The 20,934-nt window shown below is 38.0% G+C and overlaps 1 protein-coding gene across 6 annotated transcripts in view; it reads right to left on the bottom strand.

Annotated features, from left to right (window-relative positions):
* Positions 1 to 20,934, bottom strand: part of ARHGEF10 (Rho guanine nucleotide exchange factor 10) — a 118,344-nt gene that overhangs the window by 55,146 nt on the left and 42,264 nt on the right. For 4 of the 6 annotated variants that reach the window (XM_064508534.1, XM_064508536.1, XM_064508535.1 and 1 more), the window contains 10 exons: positions 18,103 to 18,219; positions 16,751 to 16,865; positions 14,730 to 14,842; positions 9,561 to 9,638; positions 9,165 to 9,344; positions 8,456 to 8,572; positions 6,412 to 6,504; positions 4,755 to 4,925; positions 3,936 to 4,081; positions 954 to 1,129 (listed from right to left, as the gene is read on the bottom strand). In XM_064508534.1, the coding sequence (XP_064364604.1) occupies positions 954 to 1,129; positions 3,936 to 4,081; positions 4,755 to 4,925; positions 6,412 to 6,504; positions 8,456 to 8,572; positions 9,165 to 9,344; positions 9,561 to 9,638; positions 14,730 to 14,842; positions 16,751 to 16,865; positions 18,103 to 18,219 (1,306 nt within the window). The remainder of the gene's footprint in view (positions 1 to 953; positions 1,130 to 3,935; positions 4,082 to 4,754; positions 4,926 to 6,411; positions 6,505 to 8,455; positions 8,573 to 9,164; positions 9,345 to 9,560; positions 9,639 to 14,729; positions 14,843 to 16,750; positions 16,866 to 18,102; positions 18,220 to 20,934) is intronic. The other 2 variants (XM_064508537.1, XM_064508538.1) reach the window with 2 other exon arrangements.

The following is a 20,934-nucleotide window of genomic DNA, read 5'->3' as shown; positions in this document are numbered from 1 at the left end:
AACCTGGAGAATAAAGGGGGTATTAGATACTGCAGATGCATCTTAGACAGTTCTGAAGTATAATATTTACTTCTTAGGGAACGACTGTGGTAAAACTCATGAAGCAAGAATGCAATGTTAAATAAACATAGTGTGAAATAAATGCCCAGAGTTAGCACTGAAATCAATCTAAATTACAATCCATTAATAACTCACAAGGGATTAGAATCTAGATATACTAAATGTACTTACAAATAAAAGATTTAAGCAATGATATAAAAATAATTCATTATATATAAAAGGCTAGCTACTGAGTAAACCTTTGAAATTCATATATCTCTTGAGGGTAGTTGGCAGGCTTGTAGGAGAGATAAAGGAGCACAAAAAGAATTTTCTAACTTCAGAGTTTGAGGTCATTCTGGGGAGAGGTTAGGAGGAAATTACCTACTGGCACATTGTTTCATAAACATTCATTAAAATTATTATTGTAAGTTTTTTCTGAAGTATTTGATACTGTGTTGAAGGGTGGGATATTGTGGAGTCCAGCGAAATAACTTCTACCCTGCAGCAACCACCTGTGTCCATGCTTTTATTTCACAGCAATGGGATAGCTTGTCTTTTTTACTAAGGGAAACTTCCCTGCATTAAAAATGGAATAAGAACATATGCCCAGATAATTACAGTAGGATAGCTGGAACACCACACTACAATAATCTCTTTGCATATCCATGCACATTCATGCTTTTATGCCATAAAACTGTAAGATGAAATAAACTGAAGTAATTCACATTGCAAGGCAAGAGACTGGCTATCACTTCATGGATTATCAGTTTTCAAGAAAGAAGTTATATTACTGTCCATGTTACAGAAGTCTTCAGGCATGAAATGTTTTCCTTTGCTTTCAGTAGACCATTTAAATTCAAATACAGGTTTTAATAAAGATTTAAAATAAGTAAAAAATGCCTGTCACTTACTCGGCTTAGAGTTAATGATGACGCTCTCAGCAGAGTGCTGAGGTGGAAACCTGCAGTTCTCCCCTTGGCCCTCACTGCTGCCATACTCTATGACTTCCACCTGTCCCAGTGGTACGCTCCATTTCAATAAATATCTCTGACCAGTTGTCACGATGCCACTGCTTTCGTAGGAAGAGCTGGAAGACACACAAGTTATTGCTTTGACAAGCAATTATATTTCATAGCATTCTATTTATTATTTTAACTTCCAAAATCTGCTGTATTCCAGTCTGAGCACTGTGTACAGCTTTAAACAAATACATGCACCCAACTGACTTTTGTGACTGACTTTTGAGGTGAATGCAAATGCAGGTGCACATAATCATGTTTACAAACAGCATACAACTGCCAACAGCAGACCCTATATTTCTACAGCAAAACATAAATTACCATCTCTTAAGATCAGCATGCATTTCAACATCCTACTAAATGTGCTTAGGATGTACTGTGGTTCCATCTTTTCCCTAATTCTTTTTGATTCTTTTTGATGGTAACTGCAAAGTGCCTGAAACAGTGCTAAAGAGTAGTAACTGCTGTATTTAAGAAAGTATGGATGATAAGACTTTTGAACAACTGCCAGGAGCAGGAAGGTCACGATAACTTCCCAAGGGCCAATGATCCAACATTCCTGCACAGCTCCCCAACCCAGGATATTCTTCACGGCAGACTCTTTGCAATGGTTGTGGTATCTGAGTGCAAACTACATGTAAGCGGCTGCTAAAGGAAGCATATATTGCAGTAGGCATTTCAGAGGAAACAGCTTGCTGAGGAAGCTCACTTAGAACAGAAATGGTCCTCATACTCCTTTGCCTTTGTTTCTTTTACTTCCTTATTCAAGCACACATAACACATGTATTCTAAAGGACAAAAGAGATACTTTTGTTTCCTTTAATGTTCACTTCACAGAAAGCATGGCTGAAATAAAGAACTTAAAAGCAACCCAAAAGAGTGCTTGGGAGAGATCAGTAAAAGGTATTTACTGAAAACAGTCTCTCAAAACTGATGTCCAGGTAGTCAGCTACCTTTGCAATACAGTTTCAATCAAGAGACAAGTATGAACAAAAAAAAACATTAAATACCATAGCTTAAGTAAATATTTATGAACTCTGGATCTAACTCAAAAGAAAGCAAACAAGACAAGACAGAGCACAGCTGCTCAGTCACTAGAGACAGCATTCACCTCATCTAACTCCTGCTCCTTGAAAGTTAGGTCTCTGGTTTAAGCTGGTCACCTAGATCACATGTGAAGAAGGACCTTCTGAGCAGCACATGCTCTGCAGAAATACATGTCTTTTGCTAGCTATAGAAAATTAGTTTTGAACCTATCATCCACAGACTGTTGGGATCTCTGACTACTTCCGGAAAGTCTGACCAAAGGTGGCTAAGAAAAGTGAGCGGAGATACACTGCACAGCTGCCTGTGCACATAACATTTCTGAAGAAATCTACAGCTGCACAGGAAAATTTGTAGGCATGCACAAATGGGAGAGTTTGAAAATCACCACTGTAAAAGAAGCCGAGCTTAGATTACAAGCCCCTGTTGCATAAATTAACTGGGTTAGAAAGCAAACCTTAAACTGCCGGAGAAAAGTACAAGGAAGGAATTCACTGAAACTTTTTTTAACCATTCCCTGTGACACATGCATGCCTGATTACCATCCCTAAGGAGGTTGCTCATTACCAGTAATGCCCACAGGAACAAGAGTGCTGTTTGTGATAACTGAAACAGTCGACTTAATAAGCAACTTGGCAAAATCATGAACTTTTCATATGGAAAAGAAAAACAGTTTGCATATTGCTGCTTCAGAGAAAATCACAAAAAATACAAACAATGATGTCACATAAAAAGATAAAATAAGTGAATAAAAGCAATCTTCCACCAAAGAATCATAAGTAAATATCCACCTGTTAATAACGAACTCAATAAAGAGGAAAGGAAAAGAATCGTAACTTCTGGGATAACTGGGCATTACCTTGTGCATTTTCTGAAAAGCAGAGTTATTACAAGGCACTGTTCACTCACTAATATAACACTAAGCATTCATCTGATTGAAAAGTCTGAGTGTTTTCACACTTGGAGATAACTTACACACTTCAGGAATGGACAAAAGATACCAACTCTCAAATTATGCCTAAGATAAGCTGTTCTTGAGGGGTTTTGATGGCCCACATTTTCTCTGCCAGAATGTAATAACATATAAAGCAATTTATGCTACAAGCAACACTTGAATGCAAGCGTGACCTTGGCACACACAGAGGTACTTGACTAACAGTAATAGCTGTAGCCAACTAAAACACAGTAGGCACTGTGAAAAAATGCCTTCCTCAAAGCACCTCAGCTTTAATCCTTCAGTATTTGCTCTCAGAGATGAAACTCTTCTCCAGTTGGACCTTTGTTAGTGAGTTCTGGGATGAGGAGAGGGCTTGACCACGTGCATTAGCTTCATCTCTCTTTTTTTTTTTTTAATGTGCAAACTGTTGTCAAATTACAGGGGTGTGTGTGCATGTGTCTGTGCACATGTGTCTGTGAGAGTGACAGGGTGAATTTAACCAACAAGAGAGAGAGAGAGAGAAAAATCCTACCTCAGAATTAAGTTCAAACTCATCTTCCTCCACTAAATTGAGTGTACTGAACCTATGAAACTTCCACTCCACTAAACGCTAATAGACAGCAGTACCTAGACACTACAGAACTTTTCCATCTGTAATCTCCAACTGATAAAGATTTTCTACAGATTTATTCTAGAATTTTAAAATATGAGCAGGCAACAGAGAAAAATGTAATAAAGCTATTTGTCCATTTATTATGATAGCTGATAGAAATTAGTGGCCTTAGTTTAAAAAAAAATCTAGAAACAAAAACAAAAACCAAGCCTTCCTGTAAGTGCCATTTTTCCCAGCTCAAGCTTGAATGATCATTTAAAAAATATGAATTAAGTCTTACCGCATATTTACTGTTGCACACATCAACACATCATTTAACATGAAAAGTCGTCGTTCTTTGGTTTTGACAATTTCTCCTTTGTCATTGTAAACTGTTTCAATCATATCATCAGTCCGTATGAGGTATCTGTTTCCACTGCTAAGTAGCTAGATTTTAAAAACAATCAAAATTGTATATTATACATGGTACATCCAATATCCAGTGCAAAAAATAAGAAAATACAAAAGACTATCACTTGCCATACTTTTGTTAGACACTAACAAACTCAAAGAAGATTGCTCCTTCTTTCCCACTGAATGTCTTTGAAAATTCTTTAAAAACATTTCTATTGTATGATCCAAATAAATAATCAAAATACGCTGGGATGTTCCTTAAAACAAGGAAGATATTGGATACATCCAGTAGCACATCTTGAACTGCTCTTTAGTTAGAAACAAGACAGTATAAGAAGCTGTTTTTTGCCTTTATACAGGAGTAATTCCTCAACTCTAGGATAAATTCAAAGTCTCATGCAGTCGATCTCCATGAGGATTTGCTATAGAAAGAGGAAACAGCATTATCTTCCATGCTGTCACACAACACTGATACTGCTGTTGATATTTCAGCCTGTCAGTGCTTCAGATCACAGTAGTTTTAACTAGTGAAACTATTTAGTCCTAGAGATAACTTACATCTCACACTTACCTAGAGAATGACCCTATATTGCTGGGCACTACAGAAAAGGCTGTAGGTGTCTCTTCTGTGCCCATTCTAAAGACTGCTCAAGGCACAGAAACTAATAATACACTAACTCTTCCATCACACATCCTACTTCCTAACCTTGTTCAGATAACGTTCATTCATTGCTTTCGCTATTTGCTTTATTTCACAGCGCTGATCCGCATCCCTTTTCCTTTCATTTAATTTCTCTGCCAGTGTTTCAAGTTCTGTAAGAGCCATCTGTAGAGGTAACCTATCAGGATGTCCTTTATTAGTATTCTTCAACATATCCTGAGGAAAAATGATAAAACAGAATAAAAATCTGATTTAATTTCAAAGTCAAATTCAAAAGATCACAGAAGTTTATAGCACATCTGGTATAAAGTTACACTATCATTCTTTACCTTAGGATTAAGAATAAGACCAATCAAAAAACTCCTAATGAATATTCAAACAGCACTCCACTTATTTTCCTGAATATCCTAATAGTTCTTCAAAAAGATACTGAGCAAGGAAAAAACAGCGTATTTATAGGAAGAAAGTATAGAGAAGAAACTTGAAAATGAATAATAATAAATATCAGAAAATGCAAATAATATTAAACACAATTTGAAACTCAATATTATAGTATATGTAGGTATCTTTCAAATGAAGATTAAACATTTCTGATATTTAATATTACAATAATACCATATTATTCTCATTACTGTTATTATTTCTCACTAATACACTGACAGTGTGCTAATCCCAAAGTAGGATAACAGTATTTGCCTCATCGAGGTCACAACAATTTCTAAAAATCTTTCTTTTGTAGACATACACATACCATTTGAATGAAGTTTTGCTCCTTTCCGACAACACTTAAGCATCCTTACATATTCACTACGAGTTCCTACCACATTATTTTCCATCTCTTCTCCTTCCTCAAAGGTTCTAGCCATAGCTGCCTACCTGTGAGCTCACCCCACGACTACCTTTGCTCTTTCTTCCACAGTAATTCCTGGAACTTCATCCTGATTCCTGTTTTGCTCTGTGACAGCTACGAGAAATAGCTACCGCACAGTGGTCTTCTCTGCCATAGACCTGGAGAGGTTCTGTAAGGATTTACAAATATTGTGTTTGCCTGTAGCAGGTCCTCAAATTTTAAAGCTAAATGCACAACTACATTGTGGAACTGTGCTCATCCCACAGTGGGACTCTGTGTTGAGACGAGACCCTGGGGCACCCCGAAAGCCCACCTGTCCCTTGGGAGGAAGATGAGACACTGCAGGTGAGGAGCTGTGCCACCTTCTAACAGGCACTGTGAGACAAGCAGTATGGGAAAGAACACATTTATTCCAGCGTCTCCACGTGTGCTGAACTATCCAACACATGAATTTTCTCTTATATGTCACTTAAACAGAAAGTAAAATAAAAGCACACAGTTCTTAGTGGTGTTTGAAGCATTATTACCTAGCAAATTGACATAAATGAGTAGCGTGTTAGAACTGCAGTTCTACTATGACGTGATCTACAAACTAAATCTAATTTAGCAAGTAATCGAGAATAAATTTGATTTATTTAGATTTGCCTACAGTATATTTACTGACTGTCCCTAGAAGCAGACTACGAGATCAGGACATTATCATGCACTGAAATTTCTTCTTGGTATTTCCTAAGATACAGAGGAAAACCCACTGCAGCATGTTCCTCCAGCAGAACACAGCTGCAAAGCAATCCCATATGTGAATGCAACAAGAGCATTTATCAGGTAAGTCTTGTTGTAAATATTATTTACCTGCAATAATAGAATAAATTGTGGAAAGCGCTGGATAGGTTTCATCATTAAACCATACAGTGTAATTCGATCAGGGCTTGACTCCTGGCACTGCTGCAATGCAAAAAAATCAAACTGTTTACTCACACAGGTGCATTTCCATCAGTTACAGATGAAAAATGAAAATGATTTTATAGCATTTACATCCATTATAACAAGGATACTGTAAAGATTTCTCAATTTCATTTAAAAATATTACATCTTTTTGAAAAAATCACCATTAAAATGATGGCATATCACTAAACTGAAATCCCCTTAAATAAATACAGCTGGGATGAAGTCTCAACAGTAATACAGTATCTATGTATACATCAATATAGTACATTCAGGCTTTTCATGTAAGCAGTGCACTGAAATATCTGCTTAACTTCCAGCACATGAATCCAAGGTACTAGATCAGGGTCTTAAATCTGAAAAATGTAAATAAATTATCTGTTGATTTACAGCCCATAATTTGCTATTGCTGCGCTGCTTCTTAGGGCTGAGATTGCAAATCTTTTTCTTCCTAGGGCTAAGAGACTGTAAATCTTTATCTACCAATGTGTTTTTAAAAGGAAAGCACCATAATGTCAATGCTATGTCAATGCTATGTAAACAAAAAGAGATTTTAATTTTTTTATTAAAAGAAATTAAGGAAAAAAACACTGATTTATGTTGTTAGTAGAAAGAAAAACAACTGTTTTGATTATCAGAATTAGCTGATTAAACCAGACAAACTTCATAACTATTTGTATTTGTGTAACTATTTTCATAACTATTTGTTAATTGTCAACATTTGTTAGCTTAATTTCTATTTATTGCTAGAATTTTCAGCTTCAAAGCAATTTTCTGTGTTCACCTCCACAAACATTTTTGCCCACCCAATCATAGAGAAGATTCTGGTCCACAGTCTGTTAGCCGCAGATGGGCAAAAGCACAGAGGAGAATAGTGACATTACTCTCTCTGCGCAGAGCCTGGTTGCAGCTCCCCAGTTCTGAGCATCAGTGTCAGCACTGACGAGCAAGGGGAGCTGTAAATTATGCCACTAATGGAATAAGGCCTTTTCAAAGTGCAAGAAGTATGAAGTGACTATAACCTCACTGGAGAGTTTGGTCTCGGTGTGTCCTAAAGCTCTCAGAACATAATCCTGTACAGTGCTGTTACTGTGCTCCGAAAGGTTCTTAGTTAATTTTAATACCTGAAGACAGACTTGGGAATCGGGGCCCCCACCGTCCTCCAAGGCAACCCAAGAGCTTCACTGTGTGGACCGTCTAGGGCAACAAATTTCAGTGTTTCATAGACCAATGCCACAGACCCAACAGAGTGACAGCTCCTAGGGGCGCAGCCCAACCCACAGCCCCCAGGAAAATGGGTCAAACAGAGCTTCCAGGCTCCCAGCACAAAAACAGCAAGCCAAAAAGCCATGGGATGGTTGTTGTGCATGCTCCATAGGGTATCCCCCCTAGGGCTTTCCAGGCACTTCTGTTGCGTCTGTCAGGGTCTCAGTGCACACAGCTCTTATCAGAAGCATCGCATTCATCACAGCAGATGCTGCACAACTATTTTCAATTTCATCCCCCAAGTTGGAAAAAAGATTTTCAGAACACTAGAAAACTGCTGTGAAACAGAAATACAATTTCTTAACCACTCTGTACAATATAATATTAGAAGTAAAATACATCTCAAATAAGAGGCCTCAGATAGTGAACTGTTATTGTAAGCTCAACTGATGCAAAAAAACCCAATATTTTGCAAAGTACAGTCACGCAAACACAAATAAAATTGATCTGAACAACGACAAAACCACAGTGCACTTCAGAACACATCCTAGATCTAAAAGCATGTTATTACTCTGAAACGATTGCAGTGGAAGTGAATTCTCTTCCATTTCTGAAATCTATGTATCCACAGTCTACAAAAACAGTCACACAATACACAGTATCATTAACCAAATTTCTTCCTAACTTATAATTTATGCAGCCTTAATTATTTCATCCACCCTGTTTTAAGTTTAAATGTACTCACTTTTAAAAAATCTAGAAAAGCAGGCTTGGTGGCACACGTTTTCTTGAGAATCCCCACTGCTGCACTGAAGTTGTTTACATATTCACTGTATGCGTCCAATACCATAGATTTAGAAAACTGAAACAGTAAAAAGGAAAAGCTTAACTATAAACACAGAAGACACCCAAAAGCATATTTATTTAGACCTATGACAGCTAAGGACTCTCCTCCTTAGGAGTTCAGGTCTTCTATTCGCCCTGTTGGTGGCTCTATAGAAACACTGATGATGCAAAAAGTGACCTTTGTGTAGAACAAAGGATGGGAACCTGAAGACATAAAGGCTGTGAATTACAAAGTGTAAATTCACTCAGCTAAAGCCCAGGCACTCCCGACAATCAAGCGGCCTCCACTGAGATCCAAAACTGTGGCTAGGATCCCGCTTTGGTGGATTTGTAAATGTCTAGCTCCTCTGAAAAAGAAACCACTTACTTAAATGTCTGAAAGTTTGATCAAAGCTTGAAAATTTTCGCCATAATTCTTCTGTGTCTGCTAACCAAGGTGAGATGTGTTGGTGTCAGTTGCCTTACCAGAATGCATATACTGATTCTGGCAGCTGCTATAGGCATTGCAGAATACGGGAATAAAGTGGCCAAGTTAGACAGAAAGATAGGGACACTGAACAACATTTCTAAAATCAAAATAGATTATCTGTTCAAATGCATTTGCTTACTGAAGCAACAAAGACATCACCAATCATTTCAACAGAATCCCACTCAGACACACGACTGGCCAGGGCTATTTGAAACATCGAATGGCACTGAAGAATTTCCTTAATTCGATAAAAGACCATTTTGAGTTTTCTTTCACTCAGGAATTTTGGTTCCATTTCTGAAAGAGGCTTCTCATATTGCTGCGGAAAAAACATATACATAGATTTAAACAAGCTAAAAATTTGGGTCTTAACATAAAATCCTACCCCTTATATAAACGTACACACACAAAGCCTCTTCAAATATTTGGCATGAAGCATATGTAACAAAATCCATGTGAATCACATTACAGATTCTCTAAGGATTTACTTACTTCCCAAATTTCCTAATTTTAAAAAGCAAAAGATATTAGGTACCTCCAGGATTCTTTTGAGGGCATCGACATAATTCTTCTCACTGTCAACCACAGAGCCCAAAATATATCTTCTCACAACCTGTTGAAGGAACAAAGCTCTCTCTAAAACTCTAATTAGGTAATATGTTCATCATGATTAGGAATGCTAATGATAAAATTCTCACATTAATAAAATGAAAGAAACAAGACACTTTCAATAGTGGAACAACAAAATAAATATTGTACGTCTTCAAAGCAAACAAATTTACTATTACTCTAAAATTATTTATTTTAAGAATACAACAGTTACTGTAAGCCTATATAATCTTTGCTGATAGTTGTAATTCCAGGCTTTACTTTTGAAATATGCCTTTTAATTTTAGATGCATAAATTTATGCTTTAATATAAATAACAGGAACAGATGATGCCAGCTATTTCAGTGAATTGCTACAATAAAAGAGGTGATGAGTTTTCAAAATCAGTCTCAAAGTATAATTTCATTGTTTCATATTTTCTAAACTCTTGGGGACTAATTGGAAGGACAAATAAACAGAAATTGCCTTTTTAAGCAATAAAATTATATCACTGGAAAAGTCAGGATTCTTTCTGGGCAATATTACCCTGCACAACTGAAAACCCCATCTCACCAACGTTCATACCAATGGAGAGCGTTGTAAGAGTTCCACTAAATACTACCAGATTTCATATTTACAAACTACGAGCTATTTATAACCTCCTCTTCTCACTTCCACAATTCACCTGAAGCACACATTGTATGCAAATGCAGGGAACGTGAGATGAAGGCCTGGGAAGCTGACCTGGCTTAAACGAAAAACTTCTGCTTGTTACTGATTACATTTCTTGCTATTTTTATGGACTTGTTTTCACTCAAATCAATTTCCTAATCCAATTCATCACAGGGCTTTCACAAGCTGGATTCTCTATGACAGAGAAGATGATACAAGGGCAAGAACAAACCACTCTGCACAAGTACAAGGAATGGCAAAACTGCTTCTTTCACTATTTTAAGCCAGACTAAGTGACCATGAAACTTGAATTACAGAGTTACTTCTCTTGAAATCTTCCTGCTCCTGATCACCATGGCCTCCTGCTTTCTTCTCAGCTGCCTTTAACTCTCCGCACTTGTATTACCAAGTTATGTGCAAGTTATGTAAGGATCTTCTGTGAAGTACTGGCATTTTTAAAGGAAAACTTGCAATTATTTAAGGCCTCAGTTACAGACACAAATACATGGCAAAAAATTCATTGTGTCTAATTTGTATTTAGACTTAGCAGTTTCTTATCAGGTATGACAGAAAAAGTCTGAGCTTAAGTTTGTTTTTTTCTAACCATATCAGCTGTTCTAATAACGGTACGTTTAGTCATACCTCTGCGTTTAGTTATAGTTCATTCATATGAAAAGAATAAACATCCCTAGAAAGAGGTTTTTTTTCCAGACTCTAGCATACACAAAATAGTTAGTAGAGCCTACAGGTTACTGCAGTAGGCATGCATTACTTAAAAGAGGCTTGTGTACAGGTCTTACATTTATATTCACATTTTTGCTATTGCAAGTAGAAAAAAACTATAAACAATAAACAAAATAAATATATAAACATATACCACATATAACAAGAATTCTGATCACAGAATTAAAATGATGTAAAAACCAGAATGACTGAGACCCAACGTGGGATATAGTATTTAAACAGGAACCGTATTTAAAACAAAAGCTGTTGTGCCACCTACTGTTTAAAACAAGCACATTCATAAAGTCAGCTCATACATCACAGAACAATTAGGTTGTAAAGGACTTGTGGAGTTCATCTGGTCCAACTAAGACCCCCCAAAGCTGCTTTCTAGGCTGTCAGACCCCAGGCTGTGCTGTGGGACAGGATTATTCTGCTCCAGACGTAGTACTTTGTGTTTTGCCTCTGTTGAACTGTCTGAGTTTTCTGTCAACCCATTTCTTCAGCCCAGCAAGGTCATATTGAATAGCAGCCCCAACCTCCAGCACATTACCTACTGCCCCCGACGACTTGGTATCGCCTGCAAACGTGCAGCTGGTATCCATATCATTAATAAATACATTAAACAGCATTGGCCCCATACCAGTTCCTGAGGGAAACCACTAATAACTGGTCACCAGATGGACTTTATACAATTGATCATAATCCTTTCAGTCTGGTGGTCCAAGTCCGTTTTCCACCACTTTATAGTCCACCTATCCAAACCATATCTCACTTATATGGCTATAAGGATACCCCAGGACACCATTTGAAAAGCCTTGCTAAAGCTAAGCTAAGCAACGTCCTCTGCTCTCCCCTGTCCACAAGCTAGTCATTTCAAAGGGACTCAGGTTGGTGAGGCACAAATTGCATTTGGCAAATCTATGCTGGATGCTCCCAATCACTCCCTGTACTTCATGAGCCCAGAAACAGCTCCCAGGAGAATTTGCTCCATCACCATCCCAGGGACTGAAGTGAGGTTGACCAGAGCATAATTCCCTGGATCCTCCTCCTAGCCCTATTTGAGGATGGGTGTGACACTGACCTTTCTCCAGTCATCTTCTGATCATAGTGATCTTTTTAAGAAGACAGAGTGGCTTTGCCCTCAGCAGTCTTAAATGTATCCCATCTGCTCTAGGGACATGTATGTGTGCAACTGGTCTCAGTATCTCCTAATTATACCTTTGCCCATTGACAGTAATGCTTCACTCCGCAAGGATCTGGACATAGGCTCATGGGCTTTGGAGGCCTAAAGACACACCTTACCAGTAAAAGCTGAGGCAAAGGTGGCACTGAGACATCTCAGCCTTCTCAGTGCCCTTTGTCATTAGGTCCCCTGCCTCACTGAGCAGCAGGTCCATATTTTTCTTAGCCTTCCTTTTGCTGCCAACATACATATAGAATCCCTTCTTGTTGCCCATCACATCTCTGACTAGTTCCAGCTCCAGTTGAACTTTGGCTTTCCCAGCTTGCCCACATAGGCAGTATATTTACATTCCCCCTGGGTCCTTGCTTCCACTTTTGGTGTACTTCCTTTTTGCATCTAAGCTCAGCCAGGGGTACCCTCTTCATCCATGCTGGCCTTTTGCCATGCTTGCCTGATGTTCTGCATATCAGAATGGACTGTTCCTGTGCTTTGAGGAGGTCATCCTAGAAGACTGGCTAGCTTTACTGAGGCCCTTTGCAATCCAGGGCAGTCTTCCACAGGATCCTGCCAAGCTCCACAAGCCAAAATCTGCTCTCCTGAAGTCCAGAGTTGTAATCGTGCTATTCATCTTGCTCATTTCTCATGGATCTTATACTTCATCACTATATGATTGCTGCTGTCAAGGCTCCCATTAGCCTTCACATCCTTGACCAGTACTTATTTGGGAGTAACAGGTCCAATAGAGCACCTATCGATTCATCAGTCACAATTCATTATTACAGAAAATGCTAATAAAAACTCCTACTCCACAATACTGATAGAAATTTTCCGGTTTTATTTTCAAAATAGATCTTTTTTTTCTCTTTATGAGGGTTCATTTCCATCTGGGCCAAATCCACTCACTACTTAAAGTCTTCAGCTATTACACTCATATTGTCCATCTAGAATCATCACTTCTTCTCAAAACTTAAAAAAACATACATCTCCAGACACTAACAGTATTGTAATCTGCTTGTCATGTACGGAAACTTAAATACGAAATTATGTTATTTGCATCCTTCACACCACAATACTCAGAGAAGTGGGGAATTTTAATACTTCTGTGCCACACAGGCCTCTCATATTTGACTATCTTTTTTGGAAATCTTCCCATTTCTTTGGATGCTATGGAACTAACTGTCTCCATCTGCCTGATTCCAGATTATTCAGGTCTCTCAGTTAAAGTCAGCTGAGTTTGTGCTGAGTATGAATTTTCTCTGCCAACTCAGCTTCAGTTTTGTAATTTCAGCTATAACAGACAGACTTTTTCAGCAATTTCGGTACTGCCAAGTAAAAAACACACTGAAGGGAGGAAGAATCTTTCTAGAACCTGAACCTGTGGGACACTTTTTTTGGCGTCTTACTGCCATAAACAGGGACTTTTCTAGAACTGAAAACTCAGAAAAGCAAAGCCTACATGTTACAGAGTTACCAAATATATCACTTAGTACTCTCAGTAGATTCACAACGTATACCATGACTTCTACAACAATTACTAATTTATATCAAAGTAAGAGCTCTGTCTGATCTTTTTCCTGAAGAGGGTATATTTATTTCTAGCTGCTTAGAAAAATCAGTAAAACGCTCAAACACATATTTGGAAAGAAGGAAAATGCAGCATTCAGATTGATGCTGGGATCTTACAATATAATGAAATCTTATAATAATGAAATGCCGTTTGGTAGTTGCAGTCATACAAGATGCAGCACTTTATTGTGCTGGACACATTAAACATTAGAAAAATAAACTTCAAGAGAAAAAAAAAAAAACCCTGTATCACTCACCTCAAGTGTTCTTTAATTAATTTGTTTTTTCAAGAAATATCATTGACTTATTCACCATTTTCTGAAGGTACTGACCAACTCAGGACTTGACACAAGAAGATAAAAACTCTCATGAGATTATTATTACCTTGCATAACAAGATGATAACATGAACCCACAGGATTTATTTTCAACCAAAACTTCTAGCTCATGCTGATTTCAGTGTTATCTGAAGTGGCCTCTGTAGTGACTACAGAGTTTGAATGGGAGAACACCACAAGATCTACTCCTTTGTAGAACTGATGTTACTGTGGGCAAATTTTTTAAATCAGAAGAAACCTTAAGATTTAGAAAATATGTAGGCTATTCTCTACATTTAAAATAGAAATCCAGGAGCACCAGCAACATCTTCTGACTCCAGGAAAAAGTCTGAACGCTACTTTTTTTCTCAAAACCATCTACATTTAAGTATTCAGGAAGTAATATAATTATTAGAGATAATAATATTGTAATGCAAAACAACATTTTGCATTTCTTGCTGAATTCAGGACAGATGCAACCATATATACAAATACTAATTTTCAAAAAATGCTTATACTCATTCAGGTCTGAATTTGATCTCCATTTAATTTAAGCTAAGGGTCAATATGTTTGAAGGGAAAGGCACGTAGAAGCCACTGATGCAGAAAGGAGCAAAAAGAGGCAGAAGACCAGATTCCCCAAAGCCTACTACCTGCTGCTGTGATAGTCCTTCAGGCATAGGGGTCATAATTGCTTCTGTATGCATACAGTCCACATCAATAAATAAATTCAGCTCTTCTTCTTCCAGACATGGTGATCTATGGTCTATGAATAATTGAACAGTGAATATATCAACTTTTGCAACATATAGGCTAAAAAAGATCCTACCTCCCAAAGCCAGCAATTAGTAGTCTTATCTGAACTCAACAAATAAATGAAATTTCCCAGCATTTCTATAGCACCTGTGAAATCACATTCAGCACTGATGGGTGCTCTAATGTCAAACATCTGAACACTTTGACCATCAAACAGTTATCTCAAAAGATATCTCAAAGTCCTAAAATCCACACAACAGGTGACAACCTATGCATCTTTTACTTGACCTCTCTTTCATCTTCACAGCCCAGAGCACAAGGCTGCCAGAATGTACTCTGACACGACAACTGGCGTTAAAGCACGGTGGCTTCAGGGGTTGCGGTTTTGAAATAACCTTCAGGAAAAAAATTAAATACCTTCATATGATCAAGTTCAAGAAAGGCCATACAGCCCTCCATAAACAGAATTTAAATCAGTAACCAAACATATGAAAATGCTGGCCTTTGTAAGGAATAAGAATAAGAGATTCTACATGGTCCACTATGTACTTCTCAATTTTATGCAAAAAGCATCACCAAACTGCAGTGATAGGTGCCAGTACAGAGCCACCCAAACAACCAGACATGCAAAGGTGAGCTGAGAAAGGATAGCACAAAGAAACTGGCTTAGAACAAAAAGGGAATTAAGGGAAGCAGTTCTCTTAGCAGTGGAATTTATGAGTTTAATTGAGCAATTCATTACCAGCTCCCTGCTGATTTGGTAAGTGGCTAAGAGATTAAATCATCCATAGATAACCTATCCCTGCTACTTAATCTCTAGAAACGTAAGGATGAATGCTGTGTCCATTGTAAGCTAGCCCTACTGATGAAGATCAGTTTCTCCTGAGCAACAGCAAGAGGGTGAGGACATATTTGGGGCACTAAAGCTTGTGCAAATAACTTTCTATTTTCTGGTTGTGAATTATCTAAGTTCAGAACCAGTTAGAGGCTATGACAGGTATGTAAGATGTGTACTGGTCCTTACAGGTAGAATGCAGTTTTATGCTAATTCATTTTCTCTAGCTCACTCACTAAAAACTTCTTGTTCTAGTCTTGTATTTTTAAACTCTTACAATTGCAATTTTATAAGCACTGAAGTTACAGCCATTCAATTAGCTGGTACTTCAGCAGAAAGACAGATACCTCCCACGCTTACCCTGAAGAAGGAAGAAGTTTGTATTCAGTTACTGCTCCCTGCCCCCTCACAAAAGTTAACTGTGGCCTGCTGCTGTTGCTGTTCTGAACTAGAAAAAGAACTTAAATACTTTTAGCTTTTTGTTTTTAGGCCCCTTTATCCTGTACAGTATACTGTTCCCAATTCAAAAAGCAGCTTTTACCAAAATCACCAAACTGTGATAAGGCAAAACAGACTCTCCCTGTCCTGCTTCCTCTCTTACACAGAGAAAGTGTTTGCTGTCCTTTGCTCATTATAGACTTTTTAAATAGTCAGCTATATCACTCCACTGAAAACGATGTCATAACAGCAGACTATATAGCTAACAGTCATTCAAGAGTTACTTGACGGAGGGAAATAGAAAGATTTAGTACTTCAACATAATTCCCCTAATCTCATTTGCCAATATCTAGATCACATCTATGACACATCTATGAACATCTATGCTTTTTCAAGCAGACGCTTCTGTGTGGTCCTCGGGTTTCTCAGGTCATTGAGGTTTGCATCCCAAATCTAAAACTACTCAAGCAGCATTGACCATACCGTTATCTGAACTTGAATGTTATAAGATGCTTTATCAATATATGGCTGATTTCATGCAGCCTGTACTCAGTTTACAGTACAAAAAAATGCTAGATCATTCACTTCCTTTCTACAAGTGTGAACTGGAAAGTGTAATGTAAACACGGTATAATTGACACATACCTTGAGAAATAAAAGATTTAGTTCTAATGAAAGAACGACCCTTTTTCACAGCTGCTTTTGTTTTTTCAAGTCCATCTTTGGTACCTTCTCTAGCAGCTCTCATAAGCTTTTGCATCTGTAAGACAGAAAATACAATCTACATGTCCTGTGAATAACAGGACACATTCAAACACACCAAGCGGAATACTTTTGATCAAAACATCTTTTAAAAGAACATTGTCAAGTAGTTTGGGTTCTAAACATAGCCCAAAGTCAAAGGACTATATGGTAAGTACACAGACCCATCAAACCTCACATTGGCGCATCTGTACTTTTTCTTGATAAAATCAAACCTGGAGAAAGGGACTTATGGCAACCTTGTTTGTAATCTCCAAAATAGTAGAAACGCTTTAAGAATCCGTTTGTTCCAAACATCTGAACTTGAAATAGTCTCAAAAGCTCAGCTTTACATTATAGGGCAAATAAGTACTAAGAACAGGTCAATAACTACCAGTGTTCTAGATCATCTTACAATGTATCTGTAACTCTGCTGAAGTATTTCTGTTTTAAGGCAACCTCCTAGACTCAGTTCTATGTTAACTATATTCTTAAATAAACACTGTATTTTGCAGAAAATGTTATAACTAATAATTTCATTAATTGAAGAAATTGAGAAATTGGTTTAATTAAGAATTAAGTATAATTTTATAATAAAGTAGTACATTAAAAAGAAATTTTATGTAAAGAAAAAAAGAAGTGCTGTTTTGCTAGGAAATGTTCATTAAAAACTCCTTTGTACTCTGCCTTTCCTGAATGCAGCCACAGCAAAAAAAATAACACTACTGCCAGAACTGTGCTGACATCATCAACCACATCAGAACAAAAACAAAGCTATCTTCCTGTAATCGGGCAATTTCTCTATTTGAGCTGAAGTTTTTAGCAAAAACACAGCCTTCTCATATTGGCTCCATTCAGAATGGAGAGGATTCCCAGTGCTACCATTTGATCCAAAATGGACAGACAAGGCGGGTCATGGGAGCCCTATGGAGCTCCGTGGGGTTTCACAGAGGCACCAGGGCTGTGTTCCTGGCTCAGGCTCTGGGACAAGGGCATCAGGCAGTGAGGAAGGACACTGTCCTATCTGATCTTCTGAAACTGTTACAATGACGAGGTAAGCATGGGAAAAAGTCCTTGACAAAGTACTTTTAAAACAAACTGCATAATAACCCAGCACATTTAGAACTCGTTTTATATAAATTATTGCTCACTCTTTTGATTCAAGTTGCTATTATTTAAAAGAAAAAGACAACATTGCCTATGTTGGAAAAACAATCATTTAACACATAGCTAGTTACAAAAATCAACTACGCTACCTTCAGCTCATGTTTTTGCTTTAGTTGCTGAATCTCTACTGCTCCCACTGTGTTTGCCATCAAATCTTTCATCTTTTTTTCATAATGCTCCTTTAAACGCGTTAGGTCATGAGAAAGCTACAGTGTATAAAAAAACACAATCTTTTCAAAAAGCCTGTAGTACAAACTTAACACGAAAGTACTTGAGTACATCATGCAGGTTGCCATGCTTGCCCACTGACACACAGACAACTGAGAGAATGTAATCATTTAGGGCAGCTCCAGTGTGATGAATGGACTTCGAGTTATTTCCGCATATCACTGTACTTACTGAAACAGGTATGTTTGTGGTACACTGGCAACTATGTAAAGACAAAGTCACTTAGTCTAACCTAACTGCATATTAACCACGCAGTGCACATCTCTTACAAACCATTCAGAGACAGTGTTATTAACTTTAACCGAGAGCATCATTCCATGAAGCACGAACCCCAGCAAGTATATTTCTGACTGTCCTTCAACATGGTGAATCAGAAGATTTCTCAAAGCTGAACTATCTGCAGAGGTTGCTAGCACCTGAGAAAACTATAGTGATAGTGAGTTGGGTAACAACAATCTTTAGGGATGGACACATAATCTTGTAAACAGATTACAGACATGGGAGTCAGGAAGTGTGTGTCCTTTTCTCAGCTCTGTCACAGCCTCACCAAATGACCTTGGGCATAACCACCTCATACATGAATACATCCATTTGCAAGGTGAGGGGACTATCCAGGAGAAATGCCTTGGAATACTAATTAACATGTTAAACATTTTGAGAAGGCCAGATAAAAGTGGTAGAAATGTTATCAGAAAAAAAAAAAAGAAATACTTGGTATGCCTTATAATAGAAAAGAAATCCAATGGAAAAATACTCAGCTTGATGTCAACAGAATTCCTTGGCAAGAGAGCAAAGTAAAAGGAAAGGGAATGCCTACTGAGCTGAACACAGAGGGGCAAGTATGGCTTAGCTCCACTAGGATAGGTCAAGATGTGATTACCTCCACCACTATGATTCTGGCATTATACCAATATAATCAAGAACAGCATCTGGTTCAGAATCTAGAAACATTTAATTGTATAAACACTTCCCAGTTGTTAAAAAATAAATAAAAAGACAAAATTAAAAAGTTACTTTGAGGGAAATCATATCATCACTTACAACTAAAATCATGCTGCCAACTTTCCTGTACTTTTCAATGTACACAAATAATAATGACCAAGCCAGTTCCCTCATAAGCTCTGAAAAACTATACAAGGAGACATGCTGGGAAAATATTGCAAGATCTACTGCAAGATATGAGAAGCGAGGGTTAGTGAAAGGCGTGGACACAGGGAACGGATATAAAGAGACAGGAGTGCTCTTTGCCTCTGTGGAAAGTCTGTGCAGGTTTTGTACCCTAACAATCCCACAGTTTCTGTGGATTTCCTAATCCTTCTGCAAACCCCATCTCTAGTCATTTTCCACCTCTCAGTAATCACCCAGGTGAGGTAGTCTCTTGACTTCTCCATCCCCCGACTAATGTGTTTCTAGGCACATTATCCCCATCCTCCTTAAATGCAATTCCTTTGGTCACAAGTCTGGGAAATGCAGTGAATCTTTTGTCACAAGCACGGAAAACCCAGCTGCATGCCAGCCACCCCACAGCATGCCCCTTCCCTCCCACCGCTCTTCAGTCTCTTGCTCAGATACCCTGTGCCTATTCCTGGCACCATCTTCTCACTGCATTTCAAATATTTCCCTGTGGGAGATCAAAGTATACCTATAAGCATTTTTAATAGTTTTAAAGCTTGCTCCATGCATGTGTGCAAATAGATTCCTATAACTACATATAACTAACTTCCTATAACTACAGCCAAAGCTGAAGCTACAGATAACAGGAAAAAGAAGTGTTAAAAAACAAATAAACAAACAAAGAAACAAACCAGCAGCCATGTTAAGACTCACATGCTCACATGTAAAGTATTCCCCAGTTTCTTCCAAAGGTATTCAAAAGTCAAATTCAGTTCGCCTCAGTCTAGTTCAAAAATTCTCAAACAGCTGCAATAGCTTAAGTTTGTTCTAGTCAGGGGCAAAAAAACAAAAACAAAAGATCAGCACTCAACTTACAAAGTGCTGATTTGAGTAGGATCAAATCCTTCAGTTAATTGCTCACTCCCTGATTTCTGAAGGGCTGTCAACAAGGATGGAGGTTGGGGAGAGGACATAGTGGATACTGGGGGGAAACATATACAGTAAGGTTTTTATTTTCACTGAGATAAGAAACCTGCAAAATCAAAATATGGGTCCTGTGGAAGAATATACGGTGTCTCTTCAGTATTCCCGTCCTGAGCAAGTTCCCTAGTTTTGATCCTTCTTGTACATTTTCTGTTTGAAAGTGCAACTTTACTGGGATTGCATTCCCTGAAAGAAAGGTGCAAAATGAGGATGGAAGCAAAAGCAGTAGTTAAATTAGAGCAAAAAATATCTAGAACCAAAGCAGCGGAAATCAGCGAAAGAAAGAAAGCATGCCTCTATGAAAATACAGACAGAACAAACAGATTCAGTTCTCAGCCTGCAGTATTTCTTCTTTCTGTTGCTATGTTGCCCCAGCTGCAGGTGCTACTCTGCAACCTCTTAACCACTCTATGGGCAGTTGGAAGCATTGTGTACTCCGATGGTGCCAGTTGTGAAGTAGCTCACAGGTGTCTATTACTAGTTAGTATAAACCAGAGCAATGCTCAGGTTTCCACAGTTATTCTAGGCACTGGACTGGACCCCATCCCCTTGCTCAGTGAAGTGGGACACTGAGCAAGGCTCTGCTACGCACCTCA

This window comes from Dromaius novaehollandiae, chromosome 3 (genome assembly GCF_036370855.1).
Source record: "Dromaius novaehollandiae isolate bDroNov1 chromosome 3, bDroNov1.hap1, whole genome shotgun sequence".
Lineage (NCBI taxonomy): Eukaryota > Metazoa > Chordata > Aves > Casuariiformes > Dromaiidae > Dromaius > Dromaius novaehollandiae.
This window is presented reverse-complemented; position numbering and strand designations above follow the sequence as displayed.